At 33.7% G+C, this 25,613-nt stretch overlaps 1 protein-coding gene across 2 annotated transcripts; it reads right to left on the bottom strand.

Moving 5' to 3' along the window:
* Nucleotides 1–24,264, bottom strand: LOC134280863 (uncharacterized). Of its 2 annotated transcripts, none has more exons than XM_062763307.1 (4): nucleotides 23,701–24,264; nucleotides 21,476–21,573; nucleotides 7,190–8,359; nucleotides 1–6,178 (listed from the first exon to the last, which is right to left on the bottom strand). In XM_062763307.1, exons 1-4 carry the CDS (start codon nucleotides 24,254–24,256, stop codon nucleotides 5,468–5,470), a joined length of 2,535 nt encoding a protein of 844 aa, XP_062619291.1. In that variant the 5' UTR covers nucleotides 24,257–24,264; the 3' UTR covers nucleotides 1–5,467. The 2 variants fall into 2 exon arrangements, with proteins under 2 accessions (XP_062619291.1, XP_062619293.1); XM_062763309.1 differs by having other exon boundaries at nucleotides 7,469–8,359.
* Nucleotides 24,265–25,613: the final 1,349 nt, after the last annotated feature.

Here is a 25,613-nt window from a genome sequence, read left to right as displayed (position 1 = left end):
TAAATAAAATAATGAATTTATTTACGGTCAATAAATATATTTCCTATAATAAACAAGGTTTCAAGATATATAACATGTTAAATGCATTCAGTTCGACAATACATTACAAAACTGAAATGTCAAACATCATGGGTATACTAGCTCGATATGACTGTTCTGTATACAATAACAGATAAAAGGAAGCGCTAAACGTACATGTACTCTCTCCCAACCCATGAAAACATATTTGATAGAACATGGATATCAACTAGATGATAAAAGTGAAATCTGTACCAAATGCAGAATTAATGCCAAGTCTATAGTACAGTGTGCGCCAAAAGATAATTTTACCAGTAGATCTAGTATACCACTTTCTTTTGTGTCTGCTGGAAAATCACATAAAATGCGTAATTTGTAATGCAAGATAAGGTATCATGGTAGTACCAAGTGAGTCCAGAACAGATGTTTTCATAGATTCCCAAGTACATGTACTTATATCCGTTGAATGCAAATGATGTCAAAAGCATGTACTTGGGAAAAACTAAGTCGAATCGTAACAATAACCCCAAGGTTTGAAAATATAGTAATTAAAGAATGAATTGAAATTTTTAAAGCTTGAGGTTATGAACAACGACGCTTAACGCCGGCATATTTCATGAAGCGCGTCAGCGCTTCATGATAAATATGCCGGCGTGAAGCGTTGTAGTTCATATACCTCATTAATCTTCAATAATTCAATTCATTTCTTATATTAACATTATTGTTTTGATGACTTGCCATACATTCACGCCATTCAGCAATCATTTTTGAAGCAAAACAGTGTGCACTATATGTTTTGATATCAAGTGCGGTATATATTATGACGTAACAAGAGGCCCAAGGGCCTTGAATCGCTGTTCTGATAAATTGTACAATCTATCACTTCTATTAGACGATCCAACTTTATTAGTATCATAAGACCCAAAATGCATCATCTTATAAAGTTCGATACTATTTAGCCATTTAAGACTGAAGATATTATAATATAATTTCAAAATACCATAAGTAGGTCACAGTGACCTACCTTTTCAATGAAATTTTCTGAGGACTCAAGATACATTTATTGACAAAGACTGATGATTCTAATTAAATAAGTACTTGAGATATTCAAAAGTAGGTCATCGTGACCTACTTCTTGTTGGACATTCAATGAAACCCTAAGATGCTTTGACTGACAAAGTTTGACGATTCCGAGCCAATAAGTACCAGATATAATTAAATATAGCCATACATGTCAAAAGTAGGTCACAGTGACCTACTTTTTGTTCGACGTTCTCCAAAAACCCAAGGTGCCTAAACTGAGAAAGATTGATAATTCTAAGCTAATACGTACCTGAGATATTCTGCAGTAGGTCAATGTGAACTACTTTTTAATCGACATTCTCCGAAAACCCAGATGCCTTAACTGAAAAAGTTTGATGATTCTTAGCCAATAAGTGCCTGAGATACTTAAACATAGCCATAAAATGTCAAAAGTGTGTAACTGTGACCTACTTTTTGGTCGACAATCTAAGAAAACCCAAGATGCAACAACTGACAAAGTTTGATGATTTTTGGTCAATAAGTACCAGAGATATTTAATTATAGCAACAAAATGTCAAAAGTAGGTCACCATGACCTACTTTTTGGTCGCCACTCTCCAAAAACACAAGATGCATCAACTCAAAAGGTTTGATGATTCTAAGCCAATAAATACCGGAGATACTTAAATAAAGCCATAAAATGTCAAAAGTAGGTCACCGTGACCTACTATTTTGTCGTCACTATTCGAAAACCAAATATGCATCGACTCACAAAGTTTGATGATTCTAAGTTAATTAAAACCTAAGATACATAATATAGCTATAAAATGTCGAAAGTAGGTCATCGTGACCTACATTTTGGTCGAAATTTTTCAAGACCAAAGATGCATCTACTCACCAAGTCTGATGATTGTAGGTCTGAGGGTCATCATTATATGTGCTTTAAACAATGTGAAAACAAGTTTTAAGGTCCCAAGATGCATCAAAGTACAAGATTTGATGATTCTAAACCTCCCATTGTCTGAAATAATGGGTTTTAATGTTTTTAAAAGGATTAGTCTTAAAGTTCACAAAATAGGTCAAGGTGACATACTTTTAAGTTGACATTGTTCGAGGACCCAAGATGCATCAACTGATAAAGTTTGATGATTATAGGCCTTAAAGTGTCCAAAATATGCCTTCAAATCAATTTGAAAACAAATCCCTGCAAAATTTAGGAAGTAGATCACCGTGACCTACTTTTGAGTTAACCTGATGTGAAGTCATAAGATGCAAGATTTGATGATTCTAGTCCTTATAGTAAGCAAAATATACACATTTTTATTAATTGAAAATTGAGGTCAACTTTGAAGTGGCCTTGAGACCATGCCCTTTGCCCCTGGGTAATCCCTCTTGCAAATTTTAATCTTCGACATATCCTGATCCTTGTATGTAAGTTTGGTGAAAATCTGCCTGGTGGTTATGGAGAAGATTTTTAGCAACCAGTGCTTTGGGTTTTGTTTTCCCGATTATCTCCCCTTGTTTAAGGGACCCAACCCTTATTTTAGTAAAACTGGTAGCCTTGGGCCAAGGATACCCTGTGACAAATTTGGTACTGATTGGTCAAGGGGTTCTTGAGTTATGGCCTATTTTCTAAAAAGTATATGCACACCGCAAACCACACAAATGGTCATAACATTAGTTCTTTGAGCTTTTGGCTCAGAAGAGCTAACGATCTAGAGAAATAACCATGCTTATTCGTGGTACATATGTTATATAGTTCATTAGAAAATGAACTGCTTTTTATTTTGTAAAGAATCATAAGGGGAAATTCATTGAAATGAAAATATTGTTATTGAACAGAGCTGTACAAAGTTTAAATGCTTGGGTAAATATTACGACTATGAAATTCCGATATGCCTACAGAACTATAAAACCCCTTTGGGAATTGACTCGCCTAATCCCCCCAGATTCTTTCATCTTGGTATTCATAAAAACATTCTTCAATAAAAAAAAATTCTATAATAAACTAAAGTTTACATGTACTATTGTAACTATAATGAACAATTTTACCGGATTTTTATTTTCGATTTTTTTTTACTATAGTAAACCAAAGATTCAATTTTCTTAGAATAGAATATCAATTTTCAAAGTTTTGTGTGCTATAAATCAGTTTTTCTTTTTTGTGGTAATTAAAGTTCAAAAGTTTTCACTATAGTAAATCAAAGCTCTTACATTGATGCTATAGTTTAGTATAGTATTAAACTTTAGTTTCCTGTAGTATTTTTTGGTTGGGGTTATCAAATCAAAAGTGATTGTACAGATTTTTGATTATACACTGTACTAGTAACGTTAACAAAACAACTTGAGAATAACACAGGTCGCATTTTAGGTAATGGAAGAATAATCGTGCTTAAATAAAGAACATTACTTTGGCAATATCATTTACAAAGAAAAATACAATGACCTCATGACACAAGGTATAAAAAAATAATGAATCCTACTACATTTCATTAGCATAGCAAAATTATTGAGTACACAATATTTAAATGCAAGATTATTTGCATTCTGATATTTCTTGAAATGTGACTTTCCTATGCCCTTTTCCTCGAATTTCTCTCTATCTTTGGGTTCTTGTAAAGAAAGGATAAATTCATTGTAATCTTTGGCACCAGAATTCCGACAATATTAAAATGTGTAGAATTCTAGAGCTTTGATTAACTTCTCAATACAAGTCACATATAAGTATCGAATCCTACAAACAAAATTTTTGCTTTTCGATAATTAATAGGTTAGTGATACACACATTCATGTAGTCATGTAGTCATAGGTTTTACGAGTAATACACCTAATTTGTAGCATCCTTTCTGTATATCAGTAGTTCCAGAATTATGATAACAATATTACAATATTTAAGTGTGTAAAATTCTGGAGCTTTGATTAACTTATCAATACAAGTCACATATAAGTATCCAATCCTACAAACAAAATTATTGCTATTCAATAAAGACTAGTTTAGTTATTTACACATTCATTCTAGTCATAAGTTCTATGAATAATACTCTTAATTTGTTTCATTATTGCTTTCAAACTTCAATACTGCTGATTTAATATCTTACAAATCAGACAGTATTGCCATTTTATTTCATGCTGATTTTCCATTTTAATCCTTTCAATAACAGCATCATCAGTTTCCTTTCTTAATGTAGGTTTCTGAATTTTATTAAGTTTATCCAAATAAGTCTTTCGAGTGAAAGTTTCCCAACTTTGGCAAATATCTGCCATCAATGACCAGGTGTCTTCAAATTCTGTCTGAGAGGTGGAGGCCAAGTTCGCGTCAATTGTTCCGGATTGACCCAATACTTTCGATATCATCTCCCACTGTTTCTTTTTGTGTTGAATGCTCCACTCTCCATTTTCTTTAGTTGGTTTGGGAATAGCGGAACAAATGTGTCAATCTTTGAGATCAATGAGAGAATTTGTTGATGCTTTTACATGTACATTATTATAAACAAAGGTAGGAAGAACCTCCATCTCCAGTATATCTCTGAATGCTTGATTTAGACCCATCGTTTGTTGCCAATCGAAGTTTAGATTGATTGGCTGTTCCTATTAACGTCCCTTAAAAGAATTTTTCACTCATATGGAGACATATGGAAGCAAACATGCTCCACATTATAAATTAACCTTATCTTCTTAATATGCAGAGCGACTGAGAAACATATGTGCACTTTCACTACAGTTTGTACATCATCACAAGAGCGTCATCCTCAGTCCAAAGTCCTGAGCCATGAATTTCACGATTTTGATTACGTGCTCAATATTTATTAACATTACAATAATTGTTTGATTGCTTGATATCCAAAAGTACAGAACCAGATTTAGAAAGTAATAGTTCTAGCCCAATTCCCAAGTTCCGAAGAGGAGCGGACAGGGACCATAAAAGTCATTGTTTTGAACCTCTTCTTGTATTAAATCTACATGCCAAATTTTAGATTGGTATAGAAAGGAAGCTGGAAATATTCAAAACTTTAAGATCGACGCATGATTGCTGACGAAGGACTAAAGATATTTAGCAATAGTTCACACGAGAAAAAAGTTGAGCAAAAAATGATTAATTATAAAATAATAATAAAAATAATAATGATAAACGAATAAACAATCTGTATTTAAGGTAAGGTTTTTCAAGCACTTTCTGAAAATCTCAAAATTGTCCAGAATTTTTTTTAAATTTTTTTATGTACCCAGGAATTTCCCATACCGCAAAAAGAAGGCAATGCTTCGTAAACCTCACATATATCTTTAAATTTCAACAGCATTCTTGGATGGTCAATTCCCATGCCTACTTCAGTGTATATTGCAAAATATCAATGATGTCAATGAGAAATTCGCTGAGATAAGCATTGAAGTTGCACACATGTATTTACTGAAGATTTTCACTGTAGGTCTTACGCATTGTTCATTGCACCTGTGTTCTCTGGCTTCATAACTGCTTTTTTAATATCTTTTACATCTAACTTCATTTCTTGCATATCTGACATGAGAGTCTTTAACATTTCGTGATGTTCCATGTTAAGCTTTTGTATAATAGATTCTTCATCTTCCCTTTTCAAGGTCAGTATTTTAATATTATTAAGTTCAGCCAAGTACTTCTTTCCAGTGAAGGCTTCCAATCTTTGACAGATATCTGACATCATTGACCAGGTGTCGTTGAATTCTTTTTGAGGGGTAGAAGCTGAGCTCACGTGTGCAGCCAGTCTATTTCGTATAAACCTAATTCTTTCTATATCGTCACCCACTGTCACCTCACCTGCTGTTGGCTCTTCTCCCCATTTTCCTTTTGTTGGTTTAGGGATCGTTGAACAAATGTTTCTTATCATTTTGTATGTAAAGGAAATATCGAATTCCTTATATCCAGTATTTTTTGCTTTTTTCAAAAGATCTTCTTGATCTGGGTTCAACTTCAAATTCTTCCTTTCCTTGTTAGATAATGAATTCACTTTGCTTTCAATATCAGAAGGGGGGACTTCTGATTCTAGAATATCTCTGTAGGCCTGATTTAAGACATCGTTTGTTGCCATTCCAAGTTTTGCAAATCTGGATCGGCCCTGGAGATCTTGTCCAGAAGCCGTGGAAGTGCTAGGATTACTCTGGTTTGTCTGAAAAAAATAACCCAACTTTTCAGTTAAATATACTAAAGCATCTGTAGAGAAATATATGAAATAACAAAGAAAATTAAATGGTTAATCTTAAATATATTTTTTCTGGATATTAAGATCCTAGATAGCTGCAGAACTGTAGCTCTCCGAAATATATATATATATATATGACAGACCGGAGAGCTATAGATCCTGGAATGATATGAGTGGACACGGTATTAAATAAATAAACAAGAAATCTGTGAGTCAATGCTCATTAGTAATACCCCCACTCTGAAGTAAAGTTCAATTACAGGCAGATGCATAGAAAAAATATGAAGTTGACATCAGATTCATATCAAAATTAATCCTATCATAAGACATGCCTCGACGAAGATTGTGTTAAAATTTCAAGCATCTGTGATGAGCAGTTGCTGAGAAAACTGTGACGAAAATTTGTTATGTTTGAAATGGACAGACGCACAGACACACAGGAAGTTGACATCGGATTAAAACAAAAATGTATCCCATCACATGGCATGCCTCAGAGAAGATTGTGTTAAAATTTCTAGCACCTACGATGAGTAGTTGCTAAGAACACTGCGACGAAAATTTGCTACGGACGGACACACAGACATACAAGGGTAAAACAGTATACCCCCTCTAGCTCGGAGCGGGGGTATAATTAAATTTGAATGTTGCTATGATGTAAAAGGATCTCAATAATATATCATTATTCAGTATAAAATTATCATAGTTGATAAATTGGTTTACATTTGCCAAATACTGTATACAGGGTTATTTTCGCCCCGTGTTATTTTCGCTCTTTTGCACTTGCAAACAGTTTTGCCACGTTTTAAATTCGTCCAATCATAGTTCTGTTTAAGAAATTATGCTGTGTTATTTGAAGTCGCCCCGTATTAAATTTGCCCATTCAAGAAGAGGGCGAAAGGGGCGAAAATAAAACCGGGGCGAAAATTTCCCTGTATACAGTATATGTTGATGTAGTATCATACGTTTCAGAAGAATTACCTGTTCCCAGTATTTTTTTATATCATCTGTGATGATACGATGCTTTTTGTTTGCCGGACAGGATGGACACAGAAAAGTTTCTTTGATAAACTTAGATTCACTAATGACAGCGCTTTCTCTGCTGTCACAAAATCCAGTAGATTTGCATTTGAATGCAATCTGGAAATCTGAGTTTTTCTGGAACGTGTTGGAGAGGTTGTATAATATACGCTCAATGTTTTCTCTAATCTGGTGACAGGTTGAAACATCAACTTTTCCGTCAACAACAAACACCTGTACCTGAATTTCTGTTTGAGTCATTCCAAGCATGATGTTATGGTATTGGTCATGAAACTGGAAAATAGCTGCAGTCTGGTAAATGCATCCTCTGTCTTCATCAGAAAAAATGTCCCAAGGAATTTGTATGCAAGTTGCGACAAGTCGATGGAAAATTTCCACAGGAAGAACATCAAACGTGTAGCAAAGGATAGAGGAGGCAGGGTATGATGTGAAGCAGTGTACTGGAAATTGCATCTTGTTCATACAGGGGACATACCATGTTTTGTCGCTCATTTTAGCTAAGAGTCCTAACTTCTCCATGTACAGCATGATGACGTTTTTATGTTCAATGTAACCATTGTTGTTCATTTGCCATATAGCAGATAGGAGAGGTTCGTCTAACTCTCCAGTTTCATTGAATTTGTCCCATTCTGAAGCAAATTCAAATAAATCTTCTTTTACATGGTTTTTATCTGTAATGACATTTTTAAATGCATCTGCAAACCATTGAACATCGAGAATAATAACTTCATTGAGGAATTGTTGATTGAAGTTCATAATTTCTCTGATGTCATGGAAAAACTGTAGCATGGCATCAACATCTTCAATAGCATTGAGCTTTATTCCCTCTGGCAATGTTTCATTGAAAGACTCAAGTTTACCCCTACTCAAAATCTTGTTGATTCTTTCTTCCCGAAAGAATGTTTCAAACATAGCCCATGACTGTGGAAGCTCTTCACCCCAGTGATCAAGCTTGCAAACGACATCAGCAATGGACAGCTTGAGTTTTTCAATGCTTTCATTATCATGGAATCCAACTGCAAATTGTCTCTTCACATCAATATGTTTTTGCAAAGACTTCTTCTTCATGTCAAGAGTCTTCCATACTTCTCGGAAAAACAATGCTTTTTCCTAACAAAAAAAAAATTCCTTACTTTATTTTATGCTTACAAATAAGTAATGGTAAAATAATGTTTATAATCATACAATGATTGTTAACAAGAGATGTTTGTAAAACACTTATGCCCCCTCCCCCAAAATTGGATTTTTTTTAAGTCCAAGGGAGCATAACTCTGTCAAAAATGGTGCGATCATACCCAAAACAGAACTTGACCTAGATATTCATCTGATTAATCTGTATATTAAATTTCATCTCAGTATGTGCAACGGTTGCAAAGAAAATGAACGTAAACTGCAAATAATTGAATTTTTTTTCAAAATCCAAGGGGCATAACTCTGTCAAAAATGGTGCGATCATACCCAAAACAGAACTTGGCCTAGATATTCATGTGGCATATCTGTATACCAAATTTGATATCAGTATGTGCAACGGTTGCAAAGAAAATGAGCGGAAACTGCAACTAATTGAAATTTTTCCAAGTCCAAGGGGCATTACTCTGTTAAAAAATGGTGCGATCGTACCCAAAACAAAACTTGGCCTAGATATTCATGTGATATATCTGTATACCAAATTTCATTTCAGTATGTGCAACGGTTATGAAGAAAATGAACGGAAACTGAATGGACCGACAGACCGACGGACCGACCGACAGACAGCAGCAAAGCAATATGCCCTCCCTTCTTCGAAGGGGGGCATTATAAATTTGTTCCCACAGATTTTATGAAACACAAGCTTAAGTATACCTGAATCTTTTTTATATTAAATAAAAATTAAATCAAGGATAAACAAACAGTTCACTTTTAATTTTTAACACTGAGCCCTTTCGCCGTTACGGCTCTTCAGAGTGTAACAATGTTCACTTTTAATTTTCAACACTGAGCCCTTTCGCCGTTACGGCTCTTCAGAGTGTAACAATGTTCACTTTTAATTTTCAACACTGAGCCCTTTCGCCGTTACGGCTCTTCAGAGTGTAACAATGTTCACTTTTAATTTTTAACACTGAGCGCTTTCGCCGTTACGGCTCTTCAGAGTGTAACAATGTTCACTTTTCATTTTTAACACTTAGCGCTTTCGCCGTTACGGCTCTTCAGAGTGTTACAATGTTCATTGTTACACTCTGTGTTCATTGTTACACTCTGAAGAGCCGTAACGGCGAAAGCGCTCAGTGTTTAAAATTAAAAGTGGACTTTTTGTTTATCCTGGATTTAATTTTGATTTAGGACTTAACCTATACCTGGGACTTCTACAACATTTTCCCTATCATATTAAATATATATACAGATCAGAAAAAAACATGATAAAGTAAAATATTTATGTAAACAATAATTAACGGTATATAAATATCACTTGTATTTTTCTCAAAAGTGCTTTAGATTAAAATATAATTTATCAATATATCAATAAAATTCCCATATTGACATTAATGTATTTTTTTTTATCTCTTTGGAACATTATTGTAAAAGCATGTAGGTATATTAAAACAAGAGGCCCATGGGCCACATCGCTCACCTATATGGCACGCCAAATTCACAAAAATGAAATAATCATAGTTTCACAATCGATAAACTAGGTTTATCGGTTGTAAACTATAGTTTGGGGAACTGTAAACTATAGTTAACAACGTTAATCTTATTTTCACATCTGAAAACCATAAATAACGCGATAATCTACGTTCTACAACCGTAAACTATACTTGACACCGAAAACAATCATTTGCTATTGCAAAACATAGATTTTCTGATAAATAGTTTCACGATTTGTAAACTTTAGTTTACAATCCCTTAACTATGGTTAACGATCTGATTAATATAGTTTCACGATTTGTGAAACAATGATTAAGAACTCTTAACTAAAGTTAACGATCGTAAATTATAGCTTACAGACGTGAATCTATGTTTATCAACAAAATCTATTGTTAACGTTTCATTACAGACAGATAAACTTAGATTATCATTTGTTAACTATTGTTAACAACAGTTAAATATAGTTTTACAGATGAAAACTATACTTAACGAATCGTTAACTTGGATTCCCTATTGTGACCCCGCCTTAACCTTGGGGTCATGATTTGAACAAACCTGAATGTACACTTCCTGAGGATGTTTCCATTGAAATTTCATCTTTCCTTGCCCAGTGGTTCTTGAGAAGATTTTTTAATGACCCCACCCTATTTTTGTCTTTTCTTGATTATCTCCCCTTGTAAGGAGACTTGGTCCTTCATTTAAAAAATTTACAGTAAAACTCGTTTAATACGAACACGGATCTAGTGAATTCACGGATATAGCAAACTGATTTCGAGTCCCGTTAAGGTTAAATATAATGAAATTTACATTTTTTATAACGAAGTCTCAAATATTATTTTAAAAAATGATAAATTAAACTGACTCTATTTCTGTTTAGCATTTGTATATAAAATCCAATTATATATTTAATTATATATATTAAATCCAATTCGTAATATAACCTTAGTTTATGAAGATATGTTTTTTAATATTTGCTTTCCTAACATATTTGGTAGTAATACCTGAAGGCAAACATGCATATCGCGAATTCGCTATAAGGGGTATACAAATTCGTTATACAGATATAAAGAATTACGGATATAGCGAATTAAATTCACAAGTCCCCAGGGCTCCACTATTTTACTGTATTATAAATCTCCTTTTACCCAAGGATGCTTTGTTCAAAGTTTGGTTAAAATTGGCTTGAGTAAGTTGAAAATGTGACAAGTTTACAGATGGACAAACAGATGAACAGACAGACCTACGGACATTGGGTGATCAGTAAAGCTCAGTTGAGCTACAAGAGACCCATGGGTAACATCGCTCACCTGAGCACTGTGGCTATGAATAAGCAAAAATCAATACAGTAAATGCATAAGTTGTCCTGACCTTAAAAAGGCGCATGGTTTTAATGAATTTAACCCTTTAACTACCAGAGATTTTGCGTTTTTAAAGCAAAATTGACTGAAAACTTTTGAACGGAAATTTCAACATTTTCTAGTCACTTTTACATAAAACAACCTATATATTTTCTGAAAGGTAAAATTCTAAACTATGTAATAACGTACAGTAAAATGATACCGCAGATGCCATTGCAAGGAATAAGACCCATAATTGCCAATATTTTCATTTTTCTTCTTTTATACTTCCCAAAATACAAAAAAAATTACAAACAACACTTCCATAACAGAGGATTTTGTGATAATTTTAAAACAAATCATATCGTCAAGTAGTTTAAAGATATGCTGGTGAACTTTTTTGAAAGAGAGAGTTTGACAATTAGATAATGTCCACTATACGTAAGCATGGTAAGGCCTTGTGCCATTAAAGTTGTTTGACTGTAGTAAGCAATTTTCAAATCGTTTTCCCTCTAAATTAGATTTTCATTGATTTCAATAAAAATTGGAACACATGTAGAGAACACTTACATACACAATTCTTTATTTTAGTACTTTTATTTCAATAAAGATTGTTGCCATGATAACAGAAATTGGAATTTTGAGAATAGGACATCTTACAAAACATGAAATTTATATTCAATACCATGCTGCACATTGAATTACAAATAACGTTACAAAAATTGACATTTATAAAACATTGGTCGAATGGTGATGAGGAAGAAGATTGCTAGAAAGAGTATCTCATTTTTGTCTGTTAAATGTTGATAATGATTTGATGTCATCAGAATCATGCAAGAAAACATCTGGTATCAAATACCCGTTTTTTTGTCCTTGGGAAAAAGGCCACATGTATTGAATTGCTTTACTGTACATGTATGTTAATTTACGTCCCATTCAAAAAATTTTATTTCACCCATAAATTGATGTAACCATATACCGAGAAATTGAAGGGCATAAAATTTTGACCTTTGACCTTTACTAGGCATTAACGGCCATTGAGCAGAAAGGGATCTTTATCATGCCAACGCTTGCCGTGATACGGGACCTCGGTTTTAAGGTCTCATCCGAAAGACCCGCAACTTTCGATTCCAGTGCAGAGCACGTAGCAAAACAGTTGCTAACTAATTTATATTGACTTAAATAGGTTAGTCTTGCCGAGATTCGAACTTACGACCTCCCGATCACTGAACGATCGCTCTACCGTGAACGGTGTCACATGTTATAAATGTACATGTACATATACATGCGTAATGCCCGGTCGTTTTTGACATTAATCCCCCTTCCCCGATTTACAAGAGTTTTACCATACAATCGGGAGGCCCAAGGGCCTTGAATCGCTCTTCTGATAAATTGTACAACCTATCACTTGTATTTGAAGCCTCTAACCCTAAAGTATCCTAAGACCCAAGTTGCATCACCTGAAAAAGTTTGATGATTCTTAGCCAATTAAACTACTTTTTGGTCTAAATTCTTGGAAAATCCAAAATGCATCAACTGACAAAGTTTGATTATTTTAAGCCAATAAATACCTAAGATACTTAAATATAGCCATAAAATGTCTTAAGTACCTAGGTCATCGTGACCTACATTTTAGTCGACATTTTTCAGAGTCCCAAGATGCATCTGCTGACTAAGTTTGATAATTCTAAGCCAATAAATACCTGAGATATTCAAAAGTAGGTCACTGTGATTACTTTGTGGTCAACATTCTCCGAAAACCCAAGAGGCATCAACTGACAAAGTATGATGATTCTAAACCCATATGTCTCGGTAAATACTTAAACATAGCAATAAAATTTGAAAGTAGGGCATTGTGACCTACATTTTGGTTGACATTTTTTAGAGTCCAAAGATGCATCTGCTGACCAAGTTTGATAATTCTAATCCAATAAATATCTGAGATATTCAAAAATAGTTCACCTTGACCTACTTTTTGGTCGACATTCTCCGAAAACCCAAGAGGCATCAACTGACAAAGTATGATGATTCTAAACCGATAAGTACTAGAGATATATAAATATAGCCATAAAATATCAAAAGTAAGTCATTGTAACCTACTTTTTGGCCTACATTCTCGGAAAACCCAAGATGCATCATCTGACAAAGTTTGATGATTCTAAGCCAATAAATACCAAAGATACTTAAATATAGCCATAAAATGTCGAAAGTAGGTCATCGTGACCTACATTTTGGTTGACATTTTTTAGAGTCCCAAGATGCATCTGCTGACCAAGTTTGATAATTCTAAGCCAATAAATATCTGACATATTCAAAAGTAGGTCACCCTGACCTACTTCTTGGTCGACATTCTCCGAAAACCCAAGATGCATCAACTGACAAAGTATGATGATTATAAACGGATAAGTACTAGAGATACATTAATAAAGCCATAAAATGTCAAAATTAGGTCACTGTGACCTACTTTTTGATCGACATTCTCCAAAAACCCAAGATACATCAACTGACAAAGTTTGATGATTCTAAGCCAATAAGTACCAATAAGATACTTAAAAATAGCCATAAAATGTTGAAAGTAGGACACCATGACCTAATTTATGGTCGTCACTCTCCGAAAACCCAAGATGCATCAACTCACAAAGTTTGATGATGATTCTTAGCCAATAAATACCTAAGATACTTCAATATAGCTATAAAATGTCGAAAGTAGGTTACCGTGACCTACATTTTGGCCGACATTTTTCAGAGTCTCAAGATGCATCTCCTGACCAAGTTTGATGATCGTAGGTCTGAAGGTAATCAAAATATGCATCAAAATATGCCTTTTTAACAATTTGAAAACAAATGTCACTGTGACCTACTTTTTCTTAAGTACATTTTAAGGTCCCAAGATGCAGCAAATTACAAGATTTGATGATTTTAATCCTTTCAGTGCCTGAAATAATAGGATTAAATGTTTTAAAGAGGATAAGTCATAAAGTTCAAAAAGTAGGTCACGGTGACCTACTTTTAAGTTGACGTTGTTCAAGGACCCAAGATGCATCAACTGACTAAGTTTGATGATCATAGGCCTTAAAGTGTTCAAAATATGCCTTCGAATCAATTTGAAAACAAATGCCCGCAAAATTAGAAAAAGTAGGTCACCGTGACTTACTTTTGAGTTAACATGATGTGAAGTCCTAAGATGCATCAACTTACAAGATTTGATGATCCTGGTCCTTATAGTAAGCAAAATATAAACATTTTTATTAATTGTAAATTAAGGTCAACTTTAAAGTGACCTTGAGACCACGCCCTTTGCCCCAGGGTCATGCCTTGAACAATTTTAATCTTCAACATATCCTGATCCTTGTATGTAAGTTTGGTGAAAATCTGCCCGGTGGTTCTAGAGAAGATTTCTTAGCAACCAGTACTTTTGGTTTTGTTTTCCTGATTATCTCCCCTTGTTTTAGGGTCCCAACCCTTATTTTAGTATAAATGGTAGCCCTTGGGCCAAGGATACCCTGTGACAAATTTGACACTGATTGGCCAAGGGGTTCTTGAGTTATGGCCCATATTCTAAAAAGTTAACGCACACCGCACACAGCACGACGCACACCGCACAAATGGCCATAGCATTAGCTCTTTGAGCCTTTGGCTGAGAAGAGCTAAAAATCTCTTGCCTGCAGATTTTTGCAATCTGAACCTGAGAATTCCAAAACCTGAGATATACTCAAATATCTCCATTTCTAATTTTTTTTCTCTGTGATAACTCTTTGAAAGTTGTCGGAGTTTATTTCTTGATAATTCTGCCGGAATGTAAATTAGGCAGGTCGATAGGTCAGGTGCCAAGGAGGCCTAATACGCATGCAAATCTCGTGCGCATCTGTCTCTGTGTCTGACGCTAAGGAGGCCAAATATGCATGTAAATCCCGTGCGGCAGCCTTTGTGTTTGACGTCAGTGTGCGAGGAAATTGGTATGGAAGTCCTCGTGTGATTTAAGTCTATGTCTACATTTTTAAAGTCTAAATCTACAATTTTATTGCACAATGAAATGGAAATATAAGGAATCACTGTCTAGCTTTGAGAGTATGCCAGGGACATCAACAATAGTGGGAAACATGGGATAATTTTAGCATATCGCCCGTTATGCAAATTATCCCATGTTTCCCACTATTGTTGATGCCCTGACATACTCTCAAAACTAGACAGTGATTCCTTAAACATACCATATCATCAGTTGATCAACGTTGTACAAGACGGTAATCAGGCAATGGCAAAGAACTACGCACACTAACTTTCGATTCCATAGTACTATATTTAACATCCCTTGAGTTCAATAAAAATGAGGATTTTACTCCAAACATGCATTCACTATAGTGATTCAATTATTGTATTAATACGGTGTCAAATTGTTAATTGTTCTTCATTACAACTCTTTTTATAAGGGGACTAGAAGAAATATATTGAAATCAAGCTTTTTAAATCAACCCCACCAGACTTTATAACTCAGATTTTAAAATACTTATGGATATGGATAGATGATCCTTTATTCCCCCCCCCCATATGTTTAACTCATGTAAAATCAAATATATATTTCTCTGCAAAGATTAACCCACCCATCCCCCTTGTGAAAGGACAAAAGCAATGGAATGTATTTGTTGAATAACAAATCATTTTAACTGTATGGGAGATTTTTTTCCCATTGATTTCTGCTGTGAAAAACACAAGTTTTACCAAATTGAAGAGATTCATTAGGCATTATAAGTTTCGGAAATTGCCGAATACTTCATTAACTTATTTCTAAAACATTTAAAAAAAACAAAAAGGCGACTTTGATTTCAAATAGCGCGGCATGTTATTATTTTGGCGCGATCATCTGGTAAATATTCTACATACTCGTTCGGTTTTATTTATTTATTTTTTTGTAATATAGTATAATCAACTCTCTCAGCTTCTTGAAATCTTGAAATGAATCTGACACTTATCAATCTTACATGGAATTCAAGCTTTGTTCCCCTCTGTGTACTTAATAACTATGGTAACAGAAAGGGAAATAATTCAAATGAAAGTTTCACAATTTTATATCGCCTCATTTCCGCAGGTAACAAATAAATATTCCCTCATCAACAAGAAAAATTAGACTTTCTAGTATTCCCTTTCGCTTTCATAATAAAAACATTTCTCTTTTCAAAGTAAAAATATTAGGACTCGATAAAATGTAGGAATGACACAAATTCGACAGGGATTTCTAAAACAATGGCTGCGCGCAATCGGGGCTCTGAGGAAACATCAGTTACTACATGTGCATAATATATCTCCAAAAACTATAGAAAATCGGGTTTTTTTTATGTTTATGGCTAAATATCATATCGAATATTTACTCTTCTTTATAAAAAAAAAAGTCATTCAAAAAATAATCTGTTCCAGGTATAAAAGAATCAGTTTGTTTTACATTGCGTTATTAGAAATTTCTTTGTACATGTAAAACGTTAAATGACGTCAGAGTTCATTTTTTGTGATTTACTCGTGAAAGATCCAATTTTCAACATCTAATATCTCTGTAACGAATGCGTTACCTTAAAAAGTTTGTAATAAAGAATGTTCGTAAAATTCCCAACTTTCGGGTTATGGCATTTTTAAAAATTTTATTTTGTGTTAAAATTAGATAAAGGCCACAGAAGATAGCACAAAATCAGTCATTTATGCATAATTTTATCAACTATCCTAGTAGGATATGAAACTTTAACTTCAAGTTTACGATAAACTTTCTGAGAATCATATGGGGGCTGAAAACTTTGCAAAAAAAAAAGTGAAAATCAGTTTCTTCTCTCTCTCTTCTCTCTCTCTCTCTCTCTCTCTTTGTCTCTCTCCAATTATTGTGTGTTTGAAACACCAGCAATTAAATGCCCATGATGCTGAAAAGGCGTGTCTGGGCGTTAAAGGGTTAAGGAAAGACGAGATTTCCTAAATAATAGATAAATTTTTCTAAGAGTTTGACGTACTGCTACTAAAACATGTTTAAACACAAAAAATTGAGGTAAATTCCTAAAACATGCATTGCTGCAAGTTACATGCAGGAATGTGTTTTTCTAAAATATAATCTTTTTTTTTATGATGGATCTAGAAGAAAAAAAATTTCCAATTTCAAAAATGTTATAAGTTTCTTTGCATTAGAAATTTCTTTGTAATGTAAAACATTTGAAACTTTTTTGTGTTTAGAAATCAAATGTTATCTAACAATTTTACCTTAAAATTTTTTGTAAAATTCCCACTTTCGGGTTAATATTTTTAAAAATTTTATTTTGTGTTAACGTCTCTCGTGGCCTTAAATATACAACAGTCATTTATGCAATTTTATGTGTCCTAAGGATATGAAATTATATACTAATTGGCGAGAATTGAAAAAAAAAAGTGTTCAGTCTTCTCTACATAAATATCAATTGTTTTGTTTTTTATCCAATTCCCCCTTTTGAAATGATTTTAAAAGCTAAATCCACATATGAAAAGGCTTCTGACAGACAATTAAAGAACTAAGTCCATATGGAGAAAAGAGATCTTTAAATTTTTCTAAGGAGTTTTTCCATAATAACATGATTGTATCAAACATGAATGTACAATTTTTCTTTCCAGTGACCTTGGTTTTGCAGAGAAGGTGACTTTCAAGGTCTTTATGACACACCCATAGGTCATGAGGCATCTTCCCTTACAGAAAAAACAGTGAAATTACATTATGTTTCTAATGCAATGTAAAAACTGTTTTAGCAATTAATAAGTCAATAAATTTTTTTTATATATTTTAAATTTACTTTTTTTTATAAGTATTGTACTTCTAATGTCACTCTGCAAACTAATTGTAAAAAAAAATCATATTAAAAATCAAAAATACTTCACTTTTAAGTAAAATGGGCTTTTGAAAAATGATCAGTAAAAGTATTTGACTTATAAATTCACAATTATAAGTGAAGAGAGATCTTCATATGGTGCTGGATTCCCAAGTACAAATGTGTGGACTTAATTTTTACACCAAGTTTCTGAGAATTCTATCAACTGGAGCACTATGGGTATTCAAGGTAGCCAAATGAAAGTTTGTCTCTGTAAAATTCAACAATTAATTTTTTAAAAAGTTTTTATGAGTAGTTTTAAGTTTGTGTCTGTGAATTTTTGGAGATTTTAGATTTATTTTCAGTTATACACTTCACATCATTTAAAAAAAAATAAAACCTTTCTAAAAAATGAAAAAAAGAGTGAAAATTCCAATCATCTTCTATTTTAACTGTTTTTCTGACATTTTGAATCAATTGACTCAGTTGCTTTCAGAATTTCATAAATTTGAAAATAAGCAACTTCAAGGTCATTAATCTTGTTCATTTTTGTTCCAATTTTTGTTTATAAACTGAATTAATATGTTACGTTTGCGTCATCAAAGGGATGTTATATAAAAGGGTCCCTTTCATGCATTTTTTACTTGGGGTAGTTTTTCTAATATAATCTTTTGAAGAAGAAAATTTTAATTCCAATTTCAAATGTTTAAGTGTTTGGATTTCTTAAAAACGTTTAGAAACTGGTTTAGAAATCAGAATGTTATTAAAATTTTGAATATTTTTCATACATTACGAAAATATACAAAACAAATTTTGAGGAACGTCTCGTCTGACCTTAAATATACGTAACCCTGAATCTGCTCTAAGGATGATTATATACTTTTTTTTATTATTTCTGCTTTTTCCCTATAAGTTTGAACTTTTATTGTGCCACCCTCCCCCCTTTTCGAGTCATGATTTTAACAAGTAGGCATCCACATATACCTGAGGATGCTTCCTTAACTAGAACTGTCCATATGGGACAAAATACCCCCCTCTGGTTTTTTCAGAGGTAAGTTTTTCCATAATAAAGTCACTTGTAGCCATTTATAGGTCAAGCAGCTCATTTGCATGTAAAATCCTAATGAGTAACTTATTAGTTACTTATAAGTTAAATGTATCAGTGAAGTGTAAGTCCAGAATAAAAAAACTTATAAGTAAAAAAATAAATCACTTATAAGTCACTTATCGGAAATTTCTGTAAGGGTTTGAAATGAGAACCTACCAAGTTTATCCAGAAGAAAGATATAGAATGGACACAAATTATGAAAATTTTCTTCCAGTATCCACATCCTTGGATCATCCGTAATTTTTGTGTGAAATGAGAACCTACATGTACCAAGTGTATCCAAGAGAAAGATATGGACCGGACACAAATTATGAAATTTTTCTTCCAGTGACCTTGAACTTCCCCAAATGACCTTAGTTCAAGGTCATGTCACACCCATTGGTTAGCAAGTTTTGTGTGGTATGAGAACCTACCAAGTGTATCCAAGAGAAAGATATGGACCGGACACAAATTATGATTTTTTCATCCAGTGACTTTGAACTTCCCCAAATGACCTTGGGTCAAGGTCATGACACATCATTGGGTCATGATCAATCTTTGTGTGAAAAAAGAACCTACCAAGTTTATCCATAAGAAAGATATGGACCGGACACGAATTATGAAATTTTTCTTCCAGTGACCTTGAACTTCCTAAAATGACCTTGGGTCAAGGTCATGAAACACCCTTGGGTCATGGGCAATCTTTGTGTGGAGTTGTAGATTCTGATGTTCCTCAGTAAGAAAAATATGAACTGGACACATTTGCACCGACAGACGGACAGACAGACAGACGGACGGACAAGGTGATTCCTATATACCCCCCAAACTTTGTTTGCGGGGGTATAAAACATAACCAATCCTTACTTTGCATGTTGAGAGAATCTTTTCTATATATACCTATGTAAAACTTTAATTGTCCATTGTGGGCTGGCCCTAACCCAAGGGGTCATGATTTGATCAAATTTGAATCTACTCTACCTGAAGATACTTCCAAATAAATATGACTAACCATGCCTTTGCTGTTCTCATGAAGATGATTTTAATTATATGTTCCTATATATTCCTATGTAAAACTTTGATCCCCCATTGTGGCCCCACCTTACCCCTGGGGGATAATGATTTGTACAATCTTGAATCTACACTACCTGAGGATGCTTCTATATAAATATGACGAATCATGACTTTTCTGTTTCTCATCAACGGATTTTTAAAGATTTTCCTCATATAAACTTATGATAAAGTCCTCACCCTTCCCCCTGGGGGTCATAACTAAAACAAATTTGAATCTACTCTACCTGAGGATACTTCATCATAAATATAACTAAAAGATTTTAAACGATTTTTCCTAAATATTCTTATGTAAAACTTTGATCGTCAAATGTGGCTCGACCCTACCACTGGGGGTCATGATTTGAAGAAACTTGAATCTATACTTCCTGAGGATATTTCCACTTAAATTTCATCTTTCCTGGTCCAGTGGTTCTTGAGAAGAAGATTTCTAAAAGATACCATTATTTTTTCACTAATTCTTAATAATTTCCCCTCGAAGGGGGACAGGGCCCTTCATTTTAACAAACCTGAATCCCATTCACCCAAGAATACTATGTGGCAAGTTTGGTTGAAAATGGTCCAGTGGTTCTTGAGAAGTCGAAAATGTTTACAGACGTACTGACGGACACCGGACAAAATTTGATCAGAAAAGCTCACTTGATCTTTTGGCTCAGGTGAGCTAAAAAAATTAATCAAATGTCTCGATTTCCTTTTGAGAAATTTTTAATCACCCGTACAGATGCTTTCAGATTTTTTTTTTTGGAAGTTTTAGAATAGGGAGTTGAATAAAGAAGAGAGAAAGAAAGGCTAATTTTTTTTAAATGTCCTGTTTCTTTATTTCTAACCACATTTTTCAAATGACCTCATATGAATTGCTTTATCAAAGAGGGATTACATAACTCTCACCTTTACTTTCTAAGAGCACAGGAGTCTGAAGTTTTAATCGTCAAGCCGTAATCGTCAAGCAGATTAGATTTTTCACCTTGAATAAATAACACAAACGCTCTGGATACCGAATTAGTCGCGAGACTTTTCTGGCCAAGCCCAGATCTTTTTGTTCAGATGGGTCCCCAAGAAACACGTTTCCATCCTTGTTTTTTTTTAATTTTATGGTTTGTTTTTTCCGGATTTTTTTTTTTTTTTTTTTTTTTTTTTTTATACGATAAAAACTTCAGAGTCCTGTGCAAACAGTAACATCCATTTTCAATTTTTACTGATTTTTCAAATGAATTTTTTATAACAATTGATATGAGATTTTGTCTAAATAAAATGCATATACATGTATCACGATTTTAAGTAAAAGGATGATTTTTATCAAGAAATATACCTTCTCTGTTTTATTCTCACAGTGTGTACCAACCAGAATGACAGGAGCCTCATCACTGCTGTACTGGTGTATGGACTTCATCCAGAACTCAAGATAATCTGAATAACAAAGACACATTCAGCTGTAAGAGTTTTCATTAAGATAGATTGCAGGAAATGATGGCTGATGGACATGACAAACTCCATGTGTCCAAACCATTTTCTTGGCGGGATATATAACAAACGTATTGCCTTCATTAAGCTACACAGAAGGACAAACAAATAGAAAAGTACACTGAAAGGAAAAAGAAATGCATAATAGCGAAATATATTTAACTATGTGGCCGAAAATTATGAAAATTGGTCAAATATGTATTTTGATTACTGTGCACTAAAATCCCTGGTCAAAGTTACTCATGATCAACCATGAAATGTATGGCGTCACGTAGGGGAAGTGATAAAAAGCCAAATACACGTGCATGTTGATGATGACAATTTTGTGATCACATTTTGTAGTGCCAAGAGATGCATTATAGTTATATTTACATTCAGTATAATTTTCCTTTTCAAATCCATTAGAAATCCACAACGTTCAAATTTCTATAACACACGCGAAACCTTGTCACCGTGCGTTAGAATACACAGTAGGAACTATATGCATTTTCAATACTCTAGAAACACCAAAATGTAAAATGTTTTACTTCAATTTAATGAAAAACTACATTCCTGAAAAATTAACGTAGAATTTTACGTAATGTGCGTTAAGAATTAATTTGTCACTTTTTTAATCGCAATGTTTGTTTGCGTAATTTAATTTTGCAACGTCACTTAACGTCATCTGACGTCACAAACGGCTCTTACGTCTATAAACCACGTTAGTTTTGAACTGCGCTAAATTCACATTAAATGTTAACGAGAAAAGCAATTATGAAGAAGGAAAATTAGAGAATGTAAATATAAGCATTGAATTCATATTTTGGGCTGTCTTCGGTCCTATAACACACCTGGCCGTGCCGACAAATTGCGCTAACGCGCGGTATTCAATTTGTCGGCACGGCCAGGTGTGTTATAGGACCGAAGACAGCCAAAAATATGAATGCAATGCTTAAATAGACATCGTTTTTCAGTATTTGCAGTCAGTAAAAACTTCTTGCAATCATGGTATTGCTAACGGAAGTTGCATCTGGTCTAGTAATTGAGTTGCATAATTGAATAAAAAGGCTGTGCAGTTTGTTTTTAACTTTTCAACCAAAAATTTTTTTTTTGGTTGTCAGAGAGTAACTTAAAATGTTTCCAACCAACCATGGAGATGACGCTGGCGCGTTACAACGTCACATCACAAGAGGGCTTTTCATCATGCCACCTTGCTTATTGTCAAGTCATTTTTACTGAAACCGATATTTTTACAGCAGATAATCATACTCATATTTTCACCCTAATACTAACAGAAACTCTCTGCTCTAATTTGGGTACATAAGCTTGGCAACTTTACGTCAAATTTACTCTCACGCGCACGTACGTGCCGTATATGTAATGTTTTTAGCATGTTGATGCTGAGAAAATGTAGGCAGTGTTTGTCGAGACTTCCTCACAACATTCACGTGTACCGAATAAGCTAGGTTCGGTCAATTCTATCCTAAATTCCTTCCTAAATCGAAAATTCATTGGATTCATTTAGCGGGGGGATTTGTTGGTTCTGGAATAATACATCTACTCTCAATCATTAAGACTACCTTCGGAAGGATTGAATGATAATCCTATGAGAAAGATAAGTACTCAATGCACAAGAAAATCATGTCTGTTACTGATGCGCAAGGGACATGATGAGAATTTTTATTTTAATTTTGGGGGGAATCGACAAATCAATTTTAATAACCCCGTATTATCAGTCAAAATCATACAAGATTTCGGTTACATGTTGTTTAAAGTTGAATTAAAATGTTTGATAACAATACTGGAAAACATATTGGAAATAAAAGTTTTAATTTTATTCAAAAGTTTATTATGCGTTTCTTTTTCCTTTCAGTATAATTCTCATTTAGGATAAAAGATTTAAAAGTTTCACAGGTCAAAATTTTCAAAATTCAATGGGGTATACACCTGGCTCAGAAAATATGGAAAATATAAGCATAAAAATTTCCTTTTTCAATATGTCAATAACATTTATCAATGTAATAAATTTTGATCTGATGAGATGGTGCCTTGAAAAAGATTTTTTGGCCATACATTTCATAATTAAAATATTACCTCTGTGTGTCCATCCCCCGTAAACGGAGTCTTCCTGACAACACACTTCTTCTCCAACCTTATCATCAAACTTCTTCTCCATATTCAGCACCAGAATAAAAAATGCACGAGGACTCAAAAAAATCTGGTGCGACGCATAATATGAACATTGTCCTGCAAAGTCAGTCATGGTAATTTTTTTATCTGGATATTCTGAAACGTTTTTTGTATCAATCTGCAAATTTCCAGAAATTGATGAATTATTTGGTTCAGGAATATCTTTGTTTTCCTTTTTAACATCTACTAATGATTCTGGTGATGTGGCCCCCTGTGGTTCATGGGATGAGGTAGTTATAATATTGGTATTATGTTGGTATGATATTTGACCACTGTTTGATGCTTGAATCGCATGGCCCTCATCATCAACTGTTTCCATCTTTTCCTGTGTTTCCCTATCATCAGCTGCATTTTTTGAAAGAGATTCAGGAACACTCTGCTGCAGATCTTTTTTATCAAGTCTAAGTTTAAAGCGCTGTTGTTGGCTTGAAGGATTTGCTGTAAATAAAAATGAATACATTTAAAAGACCTTCTCTCTTTGCTGTCCCCGTAAATGAACTTTAAGTTTACTTTAAATAAATCTACAACTAAAAATATAAATTAGAGGTATTGTGAGCATTGAATTCACATAATGATATCCAGAGATATCATATAAGTATAATGGCTAGGTCCACTTTTATCACTGAAATACCAAATATCTGTGCGATCTAAACATAAAGTAGGAGCTTGGTCTTAGGTAAAAAAAATTGAGTGGATAAGGAAGAGTTGCCGATATGAAGAAGGGTATGGAGATAACGAACAGTATTCAATCTCAAAGTCCATATACAAATACAAAACTAAGGAGCAGAGCAAACACGGACCCCCGAAACATCAGAGGTGGGATCAGGTACCATGGAGGAGTGAGCATCTCCTGCCGACCGGTCACACCCGTCGTGTGCTCCTTGTCATGATCAGGAAATAACGGAAAAAATCTATCGTCCATTCAGTGTATAAATGATGAATAACAATTGGTATAAAAAACGTCAGTCAGCATTTGACTCAATGATAAATTGTATTTGCTGACAAGGTCATTTTATCGACCAAAGAATTTACGAAATGATGACTTAAAACGACACTGCTGATATTCTTGTTTCATCAACTTGCTTGTCAATAATTTACCTCATTTTAGAAATTGTTCATACGTAGAGCATGCTCTTGCGTATCGAATCAACTAAGATAAATATACTCCGTATGCAGATGTTGAAGATATATTGCTGCATAAGTAAGGGCGGATGACGATAGAAAAGTTAAAGTCATCACGTTTATCATATAGCTTGGTAACCCCAATATCAGTGAAGGGAGACTGAGGGTGTATCTTTCTTGCTTTGGGAAACCCAGAATATACTCCATCATAAAGAAAACTTGAGGTCACAAAGCCAATATGTAACAAGAATTCTGTGAATTTCAAGGGTCTTTACATTTTTTATAGTGGTATAAGAGGATTAACAGATGAAATATGGGTACCGACAAATGTGATAAACAATAGGATGAAAAGATTGACATGTACATCATTATATAACCTCTGTTTTATAAAAAGGCGAGCAGGGGAGGTTTACAAAAACGTTTTTTCAATATGAATAAAAATAGACTATTTAAAACAGATAATAATTTTACCTCTTGTCACAAAAATTATATAATTGTGGAGAGAAAGTTTTAAGCATCCTTAGTTAAGTATTATGTAAATTTATCAATTCAACCTGGATAGAGTCAAAGTAAATATAATAGGTAACAATATATACAACATGGATAGAGTCAAAGTAAATTACAATAAGTACCAATATACAACAACCCGGATAGAGTCATGATAAATATAATAAGTCACAATATACAACAACCTG

Source organism: Saccostrea cucullata, unplaced genomic scaffold (assembly GCF_032062105.1).
Source record: "Saccostrea cucullata isolate Sc308-1 unplaced genomic scaffold, CSIRO_AGI_Scuc_v1 ctg2582, whole genome shotgun sequence".
NCBI lineage: Eukaryota > Metazoa > Mollusca > Bivalvia > Ostreida > Ostreidae > Saccostrea > Saccostrea cuccullata.
Note: the sequence above shows the minus strand (reverse complement) of the source record. Positions and strands in the feature narration are given on the sequence as shown.